At 40.0% G+C, this 19,596-nt stretch overlaps 1 protein-coding gene across 3 annotated transcripts in view; it reads left to right on the top strand.

Moving 5' to 3' along the window:
• The first annotated feature begins 917 nt into the window (after nucleotides 1–917).
• MYLK4 (myosin light chain kinase family member 4) overlaps nucleotides 918–19,596 on the top strand; it is a 100,284-nt gene continuing 81,605 nt past the window's right edge. Inside the window, exon 1 of one of the 3 annotated variants that reach the window (XM_036352189.1) lies at nucleotides 918–1,182. In XM_036352189.1, coding sequence (XP_036208082.1) covers nucleotides 1,024–1,182 — 159 coding nt within the window. In that variant the 5' untranslated portion in view covers nucleotides 918–1,023. Of the gene's footprint in view, nucleotides 1,183–5,962; nucleotides 6,206–8,768; nucleotides 8,862–19,596 lie in introns of those variants that run through there. The other 2 variants (XM_036352190.1, XM_036352191.1) reach the window with 2 other exon arrangements.

Below are 19,596 nucleotides of genomic sequence, written 5' to 3' on the forward strand. Positions count from 1 at the left end.
TTTAAATAATTTAAAGCTCAAGGTATAATTTTACTATATGAATTAAGAAAATGAAAGATGAAGTTTTGTGGAGATAAAAACAGATTATTTTAAATTGACAAAAAGCTGGAAGAAGAAATTTTCAGAAAATCTCCAGCAAGGGCCACAGAAGTTGGTGTTGGGAACTTGCCACCAATTCAAATCACACCCTTCCCCACCATATAATCAAGGGATGTGTAGATACATGCATACATACATACATGTAGGTCTCTAATATTGAAGCAGTATTATGTGTAGGACCTAATTTGTAAGGAAAATATTTCAAGGAAAGCATAGGGATTTGAACTCCTTGGTACTGAGCTGTTAATGAAGATGAAAAGAAAGGTATCTGGGCAGATAGCTTATCTACATGGGAGGGCTAGAAGGAAACGAATTTATTTTTAAAAATAAACACCAAACAATTTAAAGTGTAGGCAGAGAAGGGCTCTGGAAAGTATTCGTTTGGTGGAGACCACTCCCCAGAGGGGGCAAAATTCCCAGGAGAAGCATGTGCGACCTTCCCACAGGAAGCCCTTTCTACTGGGGCTGGGAGAAGCAAAACCTTCAATCCCAATGAAATACAAAGACACTTTATATTCTGTATTTAAATTGGCCACTTGATATAAATATTATTTTATGCAGTGAGGAAAATATTGTTGCCCAGTGAAACTTAAGGTGCTTCGTACTGTTTGCTTTGGTAGCAAAATGTGTGTGAAAAAACTTCTTTCTTTTAAAGTTCCATCATTTGAAACTCAATACTAATATTAGCATTTTTCTTCCTATTTTTGGATCCTCCCTCCAGTTTAAACAGAAGAAACTTCAAAATTTTCACCTGTCATTTTCCCAAAAGTCAAATAACTAAGTGATGAGAACTCTGTTTCCTTTCTTTGCAGTCAGGAGGAAGATGCAATCAAAAGTCACAATTGCATCTTGATTTACAAATCAGGGACAGAGGGAGATGAACACAACACTCCAGACAGTCACTTCATCGGACTGACCACCAAGATGTTAAAAGTGAAGAGGCTGGAGGAAATCACCACGTGTTACAATAGCAACCGTCTGGAGAAAGCGGCCTTTTTTCAGTGCATGGAGAAGGTTGAGAAGATGAAGTGCTTTCTAGAAGAAAGTTCTAGTGAACAGGATTCAAGATCTGGAAATAATGAGGTAATTGTGTGCTAATTTAGTCCCCTGAAAAGTCTTAGTTCTACCTTATCTTTTCTTACATACATCAATAAAGATAGCCATTCATCAGACCTCTTTCAAATTCTATCTTGTCACTTGAGTATAGGATTAGAGAACATTTATAAATAGGAAAGTTTTAATTTTGTTTCACTGAGGACTATGCATTAGTAAATTAAACAACTGAGTTTGGGAAGTACTTAAGAAGCCTTTGATTATGCATCTCTACCCGCAGGCTACATTATAGTTAGTGGCTTTGAAGTTATGAAAGCGAATTTATGGAAACACACATTTCTTAATATGAAAACATGAATGATCCTTAAGAAGGATCATTTAAAAGCATGGAGTTGGACATGAACTTTTAATAAGCACTGCAATGGGTACAATTGCTGTGCAGAAGTTTCCAATTTCCTCAAGACATTAATCTTCCAGATAGGTGGTAGAGCTGTTGACACTGATGATCAGTGGCAGGGATAAGTAGGCCTTGCCCAATGGCATGCCGTGTCCTCATCTGGGCTCTACATGGGCCCTGAGCCCATTGTGGCTGCTTGATCTTTGGCAAGTTACTAAACTCCACCTTATCTGGATAATAGGATGATAGCTGTTGTGGAAATTAAGTGTGATAATGGATAAAAAGCCCTTAGCATACTATCTGCCACCATGCTAAGCATTTGCTACATGTTAGCTAGCAACAATCCCATCCCCTGTCTTAGCTCCGTTAGTTCCCCGTCATCCATTCGTAGATAAGCAGTTCCTAGCCCAGCATGGGCCTCACAGTGTGTTGCCTGTGCCTTTATTCCAGCACAAGCAATTGTTTTGAATGTGTTTGTCACTGTTTTCTAGTGTCACTCCTCAAGGTCGGGAACTCATATCACTTTGCATTCTCAGGTGCTTTCCCAGTAACTGGCACATAATAGGCACCAAAAAATGTCTGTGGGAGGAACAGATCTATTTAAGTGCAATCTGCTTTCTGGCAAAGGGCTAGGAGTCGTTGTTCTTAATAATCAGAGCAAGCTACTCTTATTAAGCAGGTTTGGGAAACCTCTTTCTTTGTCCAGTTACTTTCTGAAAAACACTATTCAGACAGGAATTGCATTTTTAATGAGCAACAGAATGAAATAGATCTGTTAGGTATAAAGGGCAGAGGTGTCTTTACTGTAAGTGAATACAGAATGGTAGAATGTACTAGAGAGAAGTGAGTGAGGTCAAAACGTAGGTTTTCTGAGATCTCTACTTTCCCTATTGAGCTACTGTCTTGTTCAGTATACACCAAGAAAAAATTTCCACAGGTGAAATTTCAGTCAAATGCAAAGGGCTTCTTCATGAGGACTGTTTACAGCCCCCCCCCAAAACAGAAGGATTTCTTTCTCTGTTCATTCATTTCTGTAGACAGAGAAGACAAAATATTCTTCTCAGATAACTTTGAAATTACCAACTGCCTTAGTAATTTATATGAATTTGATTACTTTTCCAGTACTGTTTTTCTCCGCATTCTGATATAATTTCTATGAGTAGGCAATGTCTTCAGAGTGAGATGGTGCTAAGTTAAAACATGGACATTTTAAGGAAGAATATTTTTGGTGATGAATTTCTTCAGAATATTAGAAATCAAATGATTTGGTAGTCAAATACTTTAGGATATATATACCTATATATGTACCATATACATATTTACTTCTCACCCAAGGACATGTTTTTGTTGATTTGAGAGAGAGGAAGGGAGAGAGGGGAGAACATCGATATGATACAGAAACATTGATTGGTTGCCTCCCGAATGCTCCCTAACTGGGAATCAAACCTGCAATCTAGGTATGTGTCCTGAGTGGACACCTGCCACCTTTTGGTGCACAGGACGATGCTCCAACCAACTAAGCCACCTGGCTAGGGCTAGGATATTTTTGAGGGAAAGACTGAGAATGTCATTGCTCAGAAACCCTAAGAGAACATCCTTCACAATTAATCTGATGTCCTTTGTGTAACCTGGGCCTCCTGGCTGGGTCCTGCAGTCAGTGCTGTGCGGAAGGTGTGGAGGAATGGCAAGTAGCTCCATATGTCCCATTCAGCTTCTTCTTCGTAAATGGCACGGGGCCCAGAAATGTCAGCAGTAAATTTCCCTGCCTCTCTCTTGCCTGGTGGAGGACGGATGGGCACACGGACGTGAGGCTCAGAGCTTTTCTCCTTTCTGTGGCTGCCAAGGCCCCTGTGTTGGAGGCTCCTGCCTCCTGAGCCAGTGAGTGCCAGGGTAGCCAGAGGCCTTGGCAGTGGGTGGGTGGAGAAGGGCATTCCAGCAGCTCAGATGTCTTTGGGTATGTAGACAGAGCTAGATTGACATGTCTCCATATTCTGCTGGGGTCACAGTAAAGAACACTCTTTTCTCTCCAGGGATTATTTTTTTTAAGCCACAATTTTCTCCACTTATTCTCCTTTCTCTTTTATCCCTTCTCTCTTTGAGAAGATTAGCACTGCTAATCATAGTAAAAACCTTCACGGTGGTGCACTGGAAAGAATGTACTCTGGCTTTAGACACTATGTGATGTGGAAGCTGTTTGGAAAGTTTGGAGTACAATTCTTTCTAGAAAAGTCTTTACACTCCAGTCCCAATAGGGCAAATTATGTGTAAATTTAACAATTTATATTTATTAACGTGGTTTGGTAAAGTTCAGATTATTTTTCTTTTCCTGCTCTTAACCAGGTTTTTCTATTTCATTTGTATTTCCTCCACTGGATTTATTTTCAACTATCTTCTTTCAATTCCTCTATGTTTTGTTGAATTTATTAAATACTACATATTCTCCTTTATAGCATGTCTTATTCATTTTATTTTTCTACATTCCTTTTTATCTTGGTTTTTAATTACTTTTCTCATTCTGTGATATTTAAAGGGTGTTCAAAATCACCTAAATAGTGTAGAATTTTAAAAGCTTTTAACAGATATGCCATAATAAACTAGATCTAAATGTATAATCAAGTAAAACCTAAAATAAATTAATCTGCCACATATGAGTGATAGGTTTCATAGCTGTGTGTATATACCATGAATTCATACATGATAAATGACTCATAATGCTAATTAGCATTGCTTTTGTACAATCAAACCCAGGGTTTCTCCTACTGTTACTTCTCTATTTCTTGTATGAATAGCCCCATTCTGCATTTCCCTCAGATCTAATTTACTGTTTAATACAAATATATGTACACACTATCCTACATAATAAAAGCCTAATAAAAGCTAAGTGTCTGGTTGTCTGGTCATCCATTCAACCAATCAAAGTATAATATGCTAATGAATGCTAAGGCTGCTCAACCGCTCACTATGACGTGCACTTACCACTAGGGGGCAGACAGTTGACCAGTCGCTATGATGTGTACTGACCACCAGGAGGCAGACACTCTGACTGGTAGGTTAGCTTGCTGCTGTGGTCTGGCCTATTGAGACTGAGCAAGATAGGCTGGACCTGCCCTGGATCCCTCCCGTGGTCCCTCTTCGGCTGGCCAACCTCCTGCATCCCTCCCCGGCCCCCTGATCATGCACCTGTGGGGTCCCTTGGCCTGGCCTGCACCCTCTCTCAATCTGGGACTCCTCAGGGGCTGTCGGAGAGCTGGTTTTGAACTGATCCCACTCAATGCAGGAGCTGCCCCCTGGTGGTCAGTGCGGTCCCAGGGGGAGCACTGCTTAGCCAGAAACCAGGCTCATGGCTGGTGAGCACAGCGGTGGTGGTGGTGGGAGCCTCTCCTGCCTCCACGGCAGTGCTAAGGATGTCCAACTGACAGCTTGGGCCTAAGCAGTCAGTTGGACATCCCCCAAGGGCTCCTGGACTGTGAGAGGGCGCAGGCCAGGCTGAGGGATGCACCTCCCAGTGCATGAATTTTGTGCACTGGACCTCTAGTTAGCTTAATAAAAGACAAAAGAACCAGGTAATTTTTCTAGGCAACCAGAGTTCCATTTTCCCTTTGGGTTCTGTCTGCTTCCCCTGTTGGCTATACATACCCCTACATTTTATGCCCAAGACTATCCACACTCACCTCCTTGTTCTTTGATTTCCCCTACCTTTCTGTACACTCCTAGTTACTTATCCTCATCCAAATGGCATGGTCCTGACCAGGGAAGTAAGGTGAAACTGTTGGGAGTGTGGGGGGTGGTGGCTGGGAGCACAGAATAAGGATGACCCTAACAGAGGCAGGATATCACAGCCTCGGGAATATTTAAATGCCTAGTACAAATGCTCTAAAGATCAAACAGGAAAAAACATTAATTAACAGAATGTGAATAGGATAGAGTGGGTTGGAGCAAAACATGGATCTGCCTCTTTGGATTGCAGTTGGTGCTTTTAATAGTAGGTGGCATTTCCTGACTAACTGCTATGAAAATGTACCATCAGTGGCATTCATAAAGATTAAAACTTAGATCTCAAGTAACATTGATGAGGGTGGAGGTTCTATAATTTTTCAAAGTTACATTTCCCCACCCCACTTCTTTACTCCTCACCCTTGGGGCAGGAGGAAGCTGCCTGGCGGTGGCCCAGCCATCCAGGCGGATGCCAATTTCTGTCTTGCTAATCTCTTTGAACTGGGCACAAGCTCCTTCTCCTTGGTGTCAATTGTCACCACAGGTCTCTCTCTGACCCTGCACCTGTTTCAGATCTGTTACACAGACCATCATATTTTTCCTTTTAAAGAGGCGATTATCTGTGGATCGTGTAACTGGAACATCTATTGCAGGACCCTGCAAGCACTCTCTGTGATCTCACACTGCCTGCTCCTCAGAGCAGAGCGCTAACAACCCTGTGCTGGGACATGTGCTGGTGCGAGAGTGGGAAAGGGAAGGAACATATAAGCCAGGTGACTTCTTTATAGCCGCTTCCAGAGAATGGACCTACCACTTAGAAGGAAAGACATCTGGATTGTAGGTAGTGTGTGCCTCATCTCATCTCCCTTACTCTGGCGTGTGCTGCGGTCCAGGATGACACAGGGAGGTCGCAGACAGGCTCCTGCTCCTGCGGACGCACAGGTAGTGTTACCACTTTCAACTAAGACAGATTCGTTTTACTCTTGTTTGAATGTTTCCAATCAGGGAGCGGTGCTCGCCAAAGGGGATGGAGTGCATGCCCCACACTGCCCTCTCAGGAGAGTCGGGTGATAATAGAGGCAGGTGCTACATTTCAAAGTTTCCAACACTTGCACCACCATTTGGGAACCTCAAAGCAGCTATTCCTGGGGGCATGTTAAAGTTGGCGACCTGTTTTTGCCTGTGGGAGCTAAAAATTAAGTCAGCACCTCTTCATTCTCCTACTTATATGACGATTAGAAAATAAAATAGCACAAAAGCAGAACCCCCTTTCCCTTGTTAAGAAGTCTATGGCCAAAGCAGTCTCTGAAGAGCGACCTCTCTACTGAGGAAGCTCTTCAGCGCAGCCTTCTGTGCTATTCCCTTGAACCCTTGCCCCATGATGCCTTTCACTTGATACCATAGCTATTCCAGGAATGGAATCCAGCCAGGAGAAGAACAGGACTCGGAAAGAAGAAAAATAATTCAGATTCTAAGGATATTAGCACTTTCCAAGAGACGGTATTGCATTTGGAAAAGCAGCCCTTTCCAAATATTTAATTTGTTTTTATCAGTTAACACAGAATAAATTATTTTTAGAACAATGTAAGAGTTTAGAAGATGCAACAGAAGACAGTCTGAACCATTGTTCCTACAGGAAGTGGATTTATAGTGGTGGTTCTGAGCTTTTTCCATTATCATCTACCTCGCTGCCAGAGACTTTTGGCTTTCCCCCCCTAATTGAACACCCCCTATGAAATCTTAATACCATAGATAGACTGTATATCTGTTTAGGTTTTAAAGATATATCTGTGTTTTATACATAAAAAGAATAAAAGTTTTTGTAACCCTCCTAAAGAATCATTTTTACCCCCGTGGGGGGTGATATTACCCCTATTGAGAATGCATGATTTACAGTTAAAATATTTCCCTCCCCCAAGCAATTGAGCAACATTTTCCTATGCCTATATAGGAGGGCAAAAGTAGGTTTACAGTTGTGAGTATGTGAAACACAGAGTTTATTCTTGTAATTTTATTTACTAATTATTGTATGTTTTCCATATAAACCTTCTACTCCTCCTTGTATATAAATGCCTTTCTTATACCTTATTTAACAAGAAACTACCAACGCAGCACCTTGGTGGTGTTTAGAGGACTGAGCGCCCTGGGATTCAGGCTTTTTGGATGTCTCAGACTTTTCAGGGGACCCTGACACATTAAGCATTTCTGGGATCCTTAAGTTCACTCTCAGAAGAATTGCCAAACCTTGGAATGGTTTATCATCTGGTCTGTTGTCCTTGGGGACAAAGTAAGAGAGATGGGAAAGACATGGATAGACATGAATGGATTTATTTTATTTAAAGAAGACATCATAAAACATTATAAATCTCTTTAGATCTGACCTAACATCATGATTAGGTCTGTGTTTTCAGACTTGGTCACTGGTACCCAAGCATTTATAATTTTTGGCTATTTAACATATCTCCTATGGGAAATGCTAGAAGGGTTTTCATCTTTCAAATAGAAAAGAATGTTATTCACCTAAGCTATGAGAATGTAGCCCTCAAACTATTTCCCAATGAAAAGGTTAGCAAGATATATGGCCTACTTAGGAGTGTTGTTGGTGTGGATTTAAGAAAGTTTTGGAAACTTTTAACTCTTAAAAAAATGTCTCTGTAATCAGCTTCTACATGCACTTTTTTCCATTGCTAAGAATTATTCAGAAATGCGGGCTTAGACATTTCTATAAGCCTAGCAGTTTTAAAAACAGTTGTTTATAGGGACATCAGAGAATCCTCTTTGTGATATTAATGTGCTCTGCATCCATTTAGAACATGAAACAACTGAAAGGTTTGTCCAATATACTGGGTAAAATACCTGCCATGTCATCTGGGCGTGCTGTCCCAAACATGCCGATGAGTCATATTTATGTTTGTGTCAATTCAGGTTCTCAGAATAATTAAAATTCTTGCTAGTTCTGTTATTTGGGGGTAATATAAGAAGATATATCTTATTTTTATCTTTCTACAAGTTAAAGCAATGTAGTACAAAATATAAATATTGCAAATCAAGTCTGTGTTCCTAAATAAGAAAATGTATAATGTACGTGAGAACGAAATTCCTGAATGTCCCTATCGACTTACCTAAACATGATGATGGCTGTAAAGAGCACATTTATCTATTAGTGTTTCCCAGACTTTCATTTTTCACATACCACCTCCATGACTTTTGCTAATCTGTATACTCATTTTACTCCTATTAATTACTTTCACATATCAAGTCATTTAAAAAATGAGCAGAATCAATAACAGAGTGAAGCCATGGTCTTGATATGCTTATCCTAAATGTTCAAATATACAGTAACACATGTGAATTTTAAAAACGTGTGTGAGTTAACCCCAGGCCCCTAGCAATGAGGTTATCCCAAGTCAGCTTGTGGAAGCAGTTTCCAGGTCTCCGCCCTGTGCCGTTTGGCACTTCCAACTTCATTTCTCATTTTCTGCCTGCCCTGTAGCGACAATAGCAAAGACCAGAGAACCTGAGAAGCAGTCAGCAGTGGAGAGAAGAGAGAACCGAAGGCTTGCCTCTAGATAGCAGACACATAGAAAATCGATAGCAGGTAAAGTTTGTTTAGTGCTTTTTATGTGCTTGGACCAGAGTTCTCCATGTAGTTGCTTCTGAGGTCCCATCAGAAAGCAGAGCTGAGACAAGAGCATGTGTTGTTGATGGATCGTTTTGTGAATTGACTTAAGGGCATAGGTGTGTGGCCTGGAGGAGTGTGAAACAGGGAAGGAGAGAAGTTCCAATGAGGTCACATTGCCAAGCTGACCACTGCGGGTGGTGACCTCAGAGCTGTTCACCTATCGGACTGCGGGGGCTTCTGATTCAGCTGGCGCCATCCCCACTGGTTGAGGGCTGTCCCCTGGAATTTTCAGTGGCAGATGGGTGAGTGCTGGCTCCCGTCGGGTCCTAGCAGCACTTCCACCTCATTTACAACTTTTAATTAGGGAAGAATGTTTGATTTGCCATCCATTGATTGTGTAAAAATGACAGGTGTTCATTTGGATACTAGCACAAACTAGCATGTAACCCATAGCTTGTGGCTTCATGCATTCAGAGATTCTCATGGGGATGGTTGTTGTGGTATTTCCATAGCGAGTGGGCACCACGGGTCTGTGCTCTGCGTGCAGGCTGTGACTCAAAGGTTAGGAACATTAGGGGCATGGCCTTGAGAGACTGTGGCGGTCAGCTCAGCCCAAACCTTTTCTGTAGGGGGAACTTTAAGTCCAAGAGAGACCAAATGGACTTGCTCACTACTTGTGACATCAAGGGACTATCCTAAAATTAGAGTTGTCTTCTAACCACATTTTCTGATGCTCTTTCCATGTTTTCTTTGGTTAGAGCCAGGCTCCTTCACAAAGAGGTGGGCAGCACTTGGCATGGTCACTGTCAAGGTTCCCCACTGGCCTTTTCCCATGGGGGCCCAGCACAGATCAGGGCAGACTCCAGGTCAGCCAGGGTGGCTGACCATCAGCAAGGCCTGCTGACCTCTTGCCTTGGCACCACCTCTTTCTCGGTAGGAACATCATATTTTTTCACTGTACCCAGGCTCCTCCTCTACGAATACTTTCCCCAAGGCCTCAGTCTGGGAGCTGGCAAGGCTCAGCTTTAATGCTCGTGTCAGTGACGAGGTGTCAAGAAACCTAAAAAAAGGCCATGAGCAGGCTAGAGGTGTGAGAGCCAAACCTCTGACTTATCTAGTTGACCTTTAGCTTCTAGTTTTTGCATTCCAAATGTGAGCAGTGAGTAAGGATGTAAAGTTCTCCTGTTCTTATACTTTTTATACAATTCAATGCTTATCTAAGCTAACTTAGGATAAGGGGTAACTATAAAAATTAGTTATAAATACAATATTTTAATTCACAATGTATTTTTTCTTTGTTCTTGGGAAAGGACTCTACCTTCTGTATAATGTGTTTTATAATAGTACTCTCCTGCCTGGCTGGCATGGCTCAGTGGTTGAGCATCAACCTATGAATCAGGTGGTCATGGGTTCAATTCCCTGACAGGGCACATGCTTGGGTTTCCTGGGTTTTCAGCTTAATCCCCAGTAAGGGGAGTGCAGGAGGCAGCCAATCAATGGTTCTCTCACATCACTGATGCTTTTCTCTCTCTCTTCATCTCTCTTCTTTTCTGAAATCAATAAAAATATATTAGAAAAATAGCATCCTCTCACTTCCAGCCATACAATTTAAGTGGAGCTCTTGCTCCATTGTTTTTTGGAATGCCAGGGTGCATACCCCTGGTACTTTCCTTTTCATTCATTCTCACCTGAGGATACGTTTATTGATTTTGTATGTGTCCTGACCGGAAGTGGAACCCAAAATCTTTGAGTGCACTGGAATACACTTAACGAGCCGAGCCACCCAGCCAGGGCTACCCCTAGAACTTCAACTTCCCTGTGCGGATAGCTAGTATTGTTCCATCACAGGGGCCTGTTCCAGAGCACCTGCCAGTTCTACTGTCCTGTTTCCAGCTTGGATAACTTTGAGTCTAGAATATCTTTAGTCTTCTGGATGCTCCCAGAACACATAGGGGATAAAGGAGGAAGAAACAGCAGGGGTGAAGATTTGATTTAGAGCTTCTAAATCTCCCAGAATTTACCAAAGACCTTAGCATTGCTCTGAATCACTTAAACTCCTTTAGTTCTCTGGAGAGAGCTTCAGAGAGTCTCACAAGTGTGGCCTCAGAAAGTATCATCACCCACTCTAGCCTGAACCCAAGGAACTCCAGCTCTTGGTGTTTTCCAAAATTGCCCAAGGAAGGAGAAGCTGGAACAGGCAAGGGCAACACTTGGAGAATCTACATTGGCCAGGGCTGTCTTTTGCTGAGACATCATCCACTAGACCAGAAGTTCTCAAAGTGAGGTCCCTGGACCCCCGAGGGAGTAAGATGTAAGGCTCTTTCAAATGTCTACAAGGTCAAAACTATTTTAAAATAATTCTAATATTTTGGCCTTTTTTCCTGCTTTGACATTTGCACTGATGAAGAACAGGCAGTAGTGGGTAAAACTGCTAGCACCTCAGCACAAAATATAGAAGCAGCACCAAAGTGCACTAGTCAGTAATCCTAGCAATTTTTCATCACTAGACACTCAAGTATTTGTTTTTAAAGAGCCAGTCTTGCTTAAGAATGTCCTTGATGGCCGAAACCGGTTTGGCTCAGTGGATAGAGCGTCGGCCTGCAGACTGAAGGGTCCCGGGTTCGAATCCGGTCAAGGGCATGTACCAGGGTTGCGGGCACATCCCCAGTGGGAGATGTGCAGGAGGCAGCTGATCGATGTTTCTCTCTCATCGATGTTTCTCTCTCATCGATGTTTCTAACTCTCTCTCTCCCTTCCTCTCTGTAAAAAATCAATAAAATATATTAAAAAAAAAAAGAATGTCCTTGATGAAGCAGGAATAAAACTGTACTTAATTGGACTATATCAGTGTAAATATTCATTGAAATCTTTGTGCCTAGATTCCATATTAATTTACTCAGTAAAGAATTGCTGAGTCCCCTGCTGCACAAAAGACAGCATTGGACCTGCTGGGATTCTCCCATAATTATTGCCAAATATAACACAGGTTTGCAGAGCAGCTGCTTGGAACTCAAAGATGCAAGAAATTTCATTTACAAAGGTCTCTGACACTCTCAAAAAGAGGTAGAATCTGATAAAACATGATCATTTACTTAAAGGATAAGTATAGGAGATACATTTGAGTTGCAAAAGGCTCTTTCAGTCTGTAGCTCAACATATTTATAGAGGTGTTTTATGTTAAGGTCTTTCTTTAAACTACTTGGAAAATTCTTGTTATTTAGAAATTTAAAAATTGATAATTACAAGTGTTAGGTCTCACTTCTTCCCAACCTTCTAGAATGAGCATGTTGAATTGATATTATGATATGAGTAAGTTTCTACATTCTTTAGGCTGTTTTTGCATTTTACCTATTTAAGATTTAAACATGGGTCTATTTACTTATTTAACAAATATGTAAATGGTCCTTGCTGTGTGCCAGATCCTGTGCTAAGCATTTCACAAATATGAACTCATTTAAACCTGCAGGCACTACCCTGCTGGGCTCTGTAGAGAATACTAACAATTTCTGACATTTATGTTGTGTTGCTTGTGTTCTAGGCACTGTGATAAGTACTTTGCACATGGCAAGCACTTCAGTTAATCCTCACAATGGCCCCATGAATTTGGTATAATCATCATCCCTCTTTTATAGCTAAGTAAACTGAGACTTAGTGATGTCAGGGACTTGCCTAAAGGTTATGCAACTATATACCATGTTATTTCTCTTTGAATGGATTAGTTTGCCCAACACATGACATAGATAATTCAGCTTATCTATAGACAATTTAACTAGAATGTACTTTTTAAAACGAAATGTTTTAAATTCAAATTTGAAGAAAAATTATCTCTGATAAATTTTCTAAGGACAATTTGTGTTATCTTCACGTGATCTGAAACATAGTTCACATTTGATGATTGTTTTGGCTCTTTGTTCCAATTCTTTATCGAGTAAATTAATATAGATTCTAGGCACAAAGATGTAAACTTAGCCAGAACCGATGGGTAACAGGAGCTAGTTCATTTTTCAAGGCAAACCAAGGCTTGGTTCTGGGACCACGAGGTAACAGTGACCTCTAGTGGGCAGAAGTTATGAAAGTTTATACAACCCCGTGGTGAAATCAGAGCACTTCAGGGGAAAACAAATTGTTGGAATCAGTGTCATGGGTCTGCAGTCAGCACACTCTCTCAGCTGTTGGTTAATGAACACCGGAAGAATACACTGGGACTGGTGATTATCTCAAACATATAATAAGTTTGAGAGTTTATAAACTAAACTAGAGGCCTGGTGCATGAATTTGTGCAACAGTGGGGTCCCTTGGCCTGGCCTGAGGGATAGGGCCGAAACCAGCTCTCCAATATCCCCCAAGGGGTCCCAGATTGCAAGAGGGTGCAGGCCAGGCTGAGGGACCCCTCCAGTGCATGATCGGGGCTGGGGAGGGATGCAGGAGGACTCCAAGGCATGTCCAGCCTGTCTCACTCAGTCCTGATTGGCCAGACCCCAGCAGCAAGCTAACCTACTGGTTGGAGTGTCTGCCCCCTGGTGGTCAGTGCACATCATAGTGAGTGGTTGAGCGGCCTTAGCATATCATTAACATATTATGCTTTGATTGGTTGAATGGTCGACTGAACAACTGGACACTTAGCATATTTGGCTTTTATTATATAGGATACTGTTTGTCAGCATGCTCGAAAATACTTAATTTTTTTGTTATACAGTGCATAAGTTTTTGTATTTTCCATACTTTATTAATCATAATTATGTCTTGACTATTAAATGAAATTGACTTTTCACTAAAGATAGATCAGGTGTTTGGGTGGTTTGCATACACACGGTTTACCTAATAATGAGAAGTTACAACGTGAGACATTGTTTACTGTCTGGTATGTTCAGTGTGAGACTACAGATTGAATTTCCTTTCTGCCTCCTACTATCTTTAGGACACTGAGCACAGTATCGAGCCTCTCTCAGCCCATTTCCTCATCTGGGGCTAATGATACTGACCCCACAGGACTGTTGTAGAATCCAGTTAACGTCATGCTTAGCATGGAGAAAGTGCTCCGTAAACCAAACAGGAAGCTTTATGTGACACTGGGCATCTTTTGGTGGCCTTGTCTCTTTCCTGCTATGAGTCCCACAGGTCTAGTTTCCTGAAGGACTCTTCTCCTTTAGCATCTTTCCACCTTGAATTTCCTTCCTTATTTTACAGTGACTAGACTGGAAACCTTAGCAATCTTGGCACCTCACCATCCTGCAATATTGACCCTTTCTATTCCCTGTCACATCCTATCGGACATCAGATAACAAATTCTGTATGTGGCATCTTGAAAGGTTTCTCAGATCTCTCCTTTTTATTCCCACTGGGATGATGGCAAAATGGGTTTGTTTCTCCCACTGTCACTTAAGGATATGTACAGAGAAATTGAGTTATCTTCTCTTCAAAGGGAGAAAGGCATTGCGTGCAGTTCTACATACAGGATAATGGGAATAGGACTTTAAAAATGAAAAGGTTGAAATTCTTAATGGTGGGATCATCTTTTTTGATATAGAGGATTTGGCCACATGGTCTTAGTAGAACATGAGAGAAGGCAGAGACTATTATTTTATTGAACACATTACCCAACATGACATGGGAATTGGACAATGAGTGGTTTGTTCAAGCTTAATGCAGTTTACAAAGATTTATAAACTCACAAATTACAACAATTGCTACCACTGTCATGACAAAGCGGGTGGGAGAAATTCCACTGGTGCCCTGTCCAGAAACTTAGTCTCAATATTTTAAGTGGTGGACGATCAGACCTGACTTCCCCAGCTGTTGGATACCACAGGAGAAGCTACATTCCCATCTCCCAACTTCTTGTCCTCATTCCCTGAGAACCATTCCTGATCTTGAGCTCAGACGGCCACATACAATTTATTACAGAGTTGTCTATTCTAATAAAATTAACTGGGGATAAAGGAAAGAATGGGAAGTTACCAGGCATAATGTCTAACTCTTAAGCTTGCCCAACAGAAGATAATGACTTAGAGTTGAAGCTTATTGATCCATTTCCAATTATCCTACTTTAATATCATGTGCTTGCATGATCAGCATCATCTTATGTGAGATTATTAATATTATTGCTCAACACATAATATTGGAAATTCTCAATGCATGTTAAAATATTAAAAGCTCTGCCCTGGCATGTGTGGCTCAGTTGGTTGGAACATTGTCCTATACACTGAAAGATTGTGGGTTCAGTTCCTGGTCAGGGCATATACCTAGGTTGCAAGTTTGATCCTCAGTCAGGGGCACGTATGAGAGGCAACCGATCAATGTTCTCTCACATCGATGTTTCTCTCTCTCTCTCTCTCAAAAATCAATAAAAATATTTAAAAATTTAAAGGCTGTGAGAGGTCTCCCTGTTCAAGTGACAATAGCAAAACTATTTTCAACCACGCACATGAGAAACATTTAATAAATGTTAAGTTATTACATTTACTTGAAACATTATTAGCATTAGTATTTATCATAAGAACTTTCAAAATTTATTTGACCACTGAACTCCTCTGTTTCCTGATTTATATTCACATCTTAGGGTGCCTAACATATGCCCTGGGGAATGCTGGTTTGTTGACAGAAGACCAGTTATTGACTTTGGTATCAAACAGACCCAGATTCAAGTCTATGTGGGGGCTCTTACCAGCTGTGTGGCCTTCATCATTTAACCTGAGCCTCAGTATTGTGTTCATGAAAATGGTGTAAAAGCACAACTTTGCAGGATAATTGGGAAGATTGAATTAGTTAACCTATCTGTTAGCACGTAGATGTGACCCCAAATTTAATTTTTGTTCTCACTTTTTACGTTTCACGACCATTGCCCTCATTCTTGCTTCAGTTCTATGCCTTTTGAAACCCTTTCTGTTCTTCAAAGTCAGTTTCAAATACCTCCACAGTTGATCCTAATCTGACCTCTGAGTTTGCATTGACTACATCATCCTTTAAGTATCCTGTTTAAGTACCCTGTACCATTTGTAGGAATGGGTTTGGTGTTCTTATTTCATGGTTGGGCCTCCTATTGAAAAGCTGAGGATCACTCCCTGTGTCCTTTGTGTCCTCATAACAACTGTGTTATGAAAGCCAATTTTCATCTGTGTACTAGTTATTACTAGTACATCTCATATTTTAGCCTTAGAAGTGAGCATAATTATTCATATACTTGTTTCAAATATTTAAACAAAGTAATGAGTACGGCCAATTTCCAAACAGCTATTTGGAGTAATATTAGTGTTGGACATTTCTCCCCAGAGTTCCAGGAGGCTGACTTGAATTAAGTTGTAATCATTTCTAGACTGGCAGAATCAATTTAGAGAGGTTGGTGTGATCTGATATACTACAGCTTTCTTAATTTACCCACAGATTAAATTGTTCTCCATAAGAGATACCTACATGTACTTCTGGGTGCTTTCTGCTCCCTTCTGAAGAACAAGGCAATCTTCTACCTCTTTCTTTCAAGTCAAAATTTGTCTATTAACTTGCACTCTGAAATGACTCTAATAAAATTGAATGAATAGCCAAGAGGCATTGCATAGATTCTGAAGTCCCTTTTGAAATGAGTTATCCAAGAAAGAATGTGTTAATTTTAACACAGTTTTTATATGTTTGCTTGCTTCTTTTTTATGTTCTAATCTTTGAAAGTTGTTATTTTATGTGTGATGATGGTGATCATTCACTAACAACAAGAATCTCTTGCTCTGATAGTGGTCTGTAACTTGTCAGCACCACCTGGTTCCACCCAGACCTACAAAATAGGAACATGCATTTTCACAAGATTCCTGGATGGTTAATGTGCACATTAAGGTTTGAGAAACACTAGAATATTCGTTACCTCCTACAATTGAAAAATGAAGGTCAATTAAAGTTTGCTGTAAAAAAATTGCTGAAAGAAAACTAGACGTGTACTACTACAATTGTGAATATGTTTACCTAAGTATATATATATATATATATTCTCCCATGGGTCTCTCAGGCTGATCCTTGGGAACCAGGCAATATCCCAAATCCTTTCTTGAACGTTTTCAGAGCATATTTTCCTTGGTAAAATAAATATGTCTAATAATAGTTCTTTCCATTAGATTTCCCAGGCAGACAAAATGCAGAACTTGTACTGTGGCCAGTTAGATAAGAAGGGCGAGAGAACCCATGAAAAGGCGGGTGTGGCCTGCCTTCCCTGTGAGGGCCACACTGATTCTCAGAGATGTGTTGGGCCATGCAGATTCTCACCCATCTGAAGGTGGTGTGGCCCTGTGGTGAGATGCTATGTCATAGAAATTCCTTGGTCTGCTCTTGTTGACAAAGCAGCAGGCAGTTTATATGAAAGCCACATATGTACTGAGTAAAGGAATATAGTACGTGAGAATCTAACTTGCAACTCAGTTACTTCTGCAGGTACTTTCTAGTATGTAAAAAAGAGAACATGTCTTGCAGAGTGGTTGAATCCTTTTCATTCTACTCTTGCTGGTTTTAGGATGACTTTAAATTCAGAAGGTCCCAGGGTCAAGTGGGAAGATCACTGGTACCTGTGAGTTTGCCACTCACATTGGGTAAATGACCTTGACTTTGTATGTGACTCTGATCTTTGTTTATCTGGGTTGAGAGCCACTGTGCTAAGGTGTTGTTTCTCAAACTCTCCTGAAGTTGAGAATCACGGAGGGGGCTTAGTGAGCAAGTATACAGACCCCTAGGCCCAATAAACTATGGATGCAGAATCTCCATGAGTGGAGCCTGGGAATCTGTGTTTTTAATAACCCTCTAGGGGATTCACTAAAACATTTTTGTTTTGTTTTCAATTATAGTTGATAAACAATATTTATCAGTTTCAGTTATACAATATAGTCATTAGACATTTACATAACTTATTAAGTGATCCTCTACATAAGTCTAATACCCATCCAAAACTAATAGGTAGTACAATATAGGGTGGGGCAAAAGTAGGTTTACAGTTATTTGTATGGAAAATAATACAAAAATTAATAACTAACGATACAAGAATAAATTATTTCATGTACTCACAACTGTAAACCTACTTTTGCCTTACCATGTATTATGGACTAAATTTTCTATGTTGTACTTTGCATCTCTGTGACTGTTTTTATAATTGGAAATTTGTATATCTTAGTCCCTTCCCCTTTTCATTCATCCCCCAAATCCCCTCCTATCTGGCAACTACCAAAATGTTCTCTGTATCTAGGAGTTTATTTCTGTTTTGTTTGTTCATTTATTTTGTTTATTTTTGGAGGGAGGGATTAATGATAGCTTTTATTTTATTGTTCTTTTTAATTTTATTTTTCATGTTTCAATTAAAGTTGACATTCAATATTATATTAGTTCAGGTACACAGCATAGCAGTTAGACATTTTTATAACTTATGAAGTGATCCCCCCAATAAGTCTTCCATCTACCAGATACCACACATACTTATTACAACATTATTGACTATATGTCCTAAGCTGTACTTTATATCCCATGATTGTTTTGTAACTAACAATTAGTACTTATTAATGCCTTCACCTTTTTCACCCAGCCCTCTAACTACCCTCCCATCTGGTAACCATCGGTTTGTTCTCTGTATCTATGAGCCTGTTTCTGTTTCACTTATTTGTGTTTATTCTGTTTTTTAGATTTCACATATAAGTGCAATTATATGGCATTTATCTTTCTATGTGTGACTTATTTCACTTAGCATAATATCTTCTATGTTCACCCATGCTGTCACAAATGGTAAGATTTCATTCTTTTTTAAGACCAAGTAGTATTCGATTGTATATATGTACCACTTCTTATTTACCCATTTGTCTTTTGATTGGAATATTTAATCCATTTACATTTAAAGTAATCATTGATAGGTAGGTAGTTCTTGCCATTTTATTAATTGCTTTCTGATTGTTTTTGAAGTTGTTCCCTGTTCATTATTCTGCTGCTCTCTTCTCTTGTATGTTGATGACTTTCTGTAATGTTGTGTTTGGATTTCTTTCTCTTTATTTCTTACAGTTTTTTTTTTGTCTGTGGTTGCAATGTGCTTCATATATACCAACCTATGTTTTTGCAGTCTTTTAAAGCAGATGGTCCCTTAAGATTGAACACATTCTAGAATCATTATCATTTTACCACTCCCTCCACATTTATATTTTTGTTGTTACTTTTTTACTTCTTTTTGTGTGTGTGTATCCCTTAATTTACTGTTGTAATTACACATGATCTTCCTATTTTTGCCTTTTAACCTTTGACTAATTACAGTGTTAGTGCATCCACTGCTTCTATTCTGTGTTTGCCTTTGTCAGTGAGAATTTTTTTGTAATATTTTCTTATTCATATTTTTGAACATTTTTTTTAAAAGTCCCTTTAACATTTCTTGTAATAGTGGTTTGGTGGTGATGAACTCCTTTAGCTTTTTCTTGTCTGGGAATGCTTTAATCCCTCCTTTGATTCTAAATGCTAGTCTTTCTGGGTATAGTAATGCTAGTAATCTTGGTGATAGATCCTTACTTTTCATCAGTTTGTATATTCCATGTCAATCCCTTCTGGCCTGCAAAGTTTCTGCTAAGGAATCATCAGACAGTCATCTGGGAGCTCCCTTGTAGGTAAGGAACTGCTTTTCTCTTATTGCTTTTAAGATTTTATCTTTGTCTTTAACCTTTGGCATTTTAATTATTATGTGTCTTGGTGTGTGCTTTTTGGGTTCATCTTGTTT

This window comes from Myotis myotis, unplaced genomic scaffold, assembly GCF_014108235.1.
Source record: "Myotis myotis isolate mMyoMyo1 unplaced genomic scaffold, mMyoMyo1.p scaffold_m19_p_2, whole genome shotgun sequence".
Taxonomy (NCBI): Eukaryota; Metazoa; Chordata; class Mammalia; order Chiroptera; family Vespertilionidae; genus Myotis; species Myotis myotis.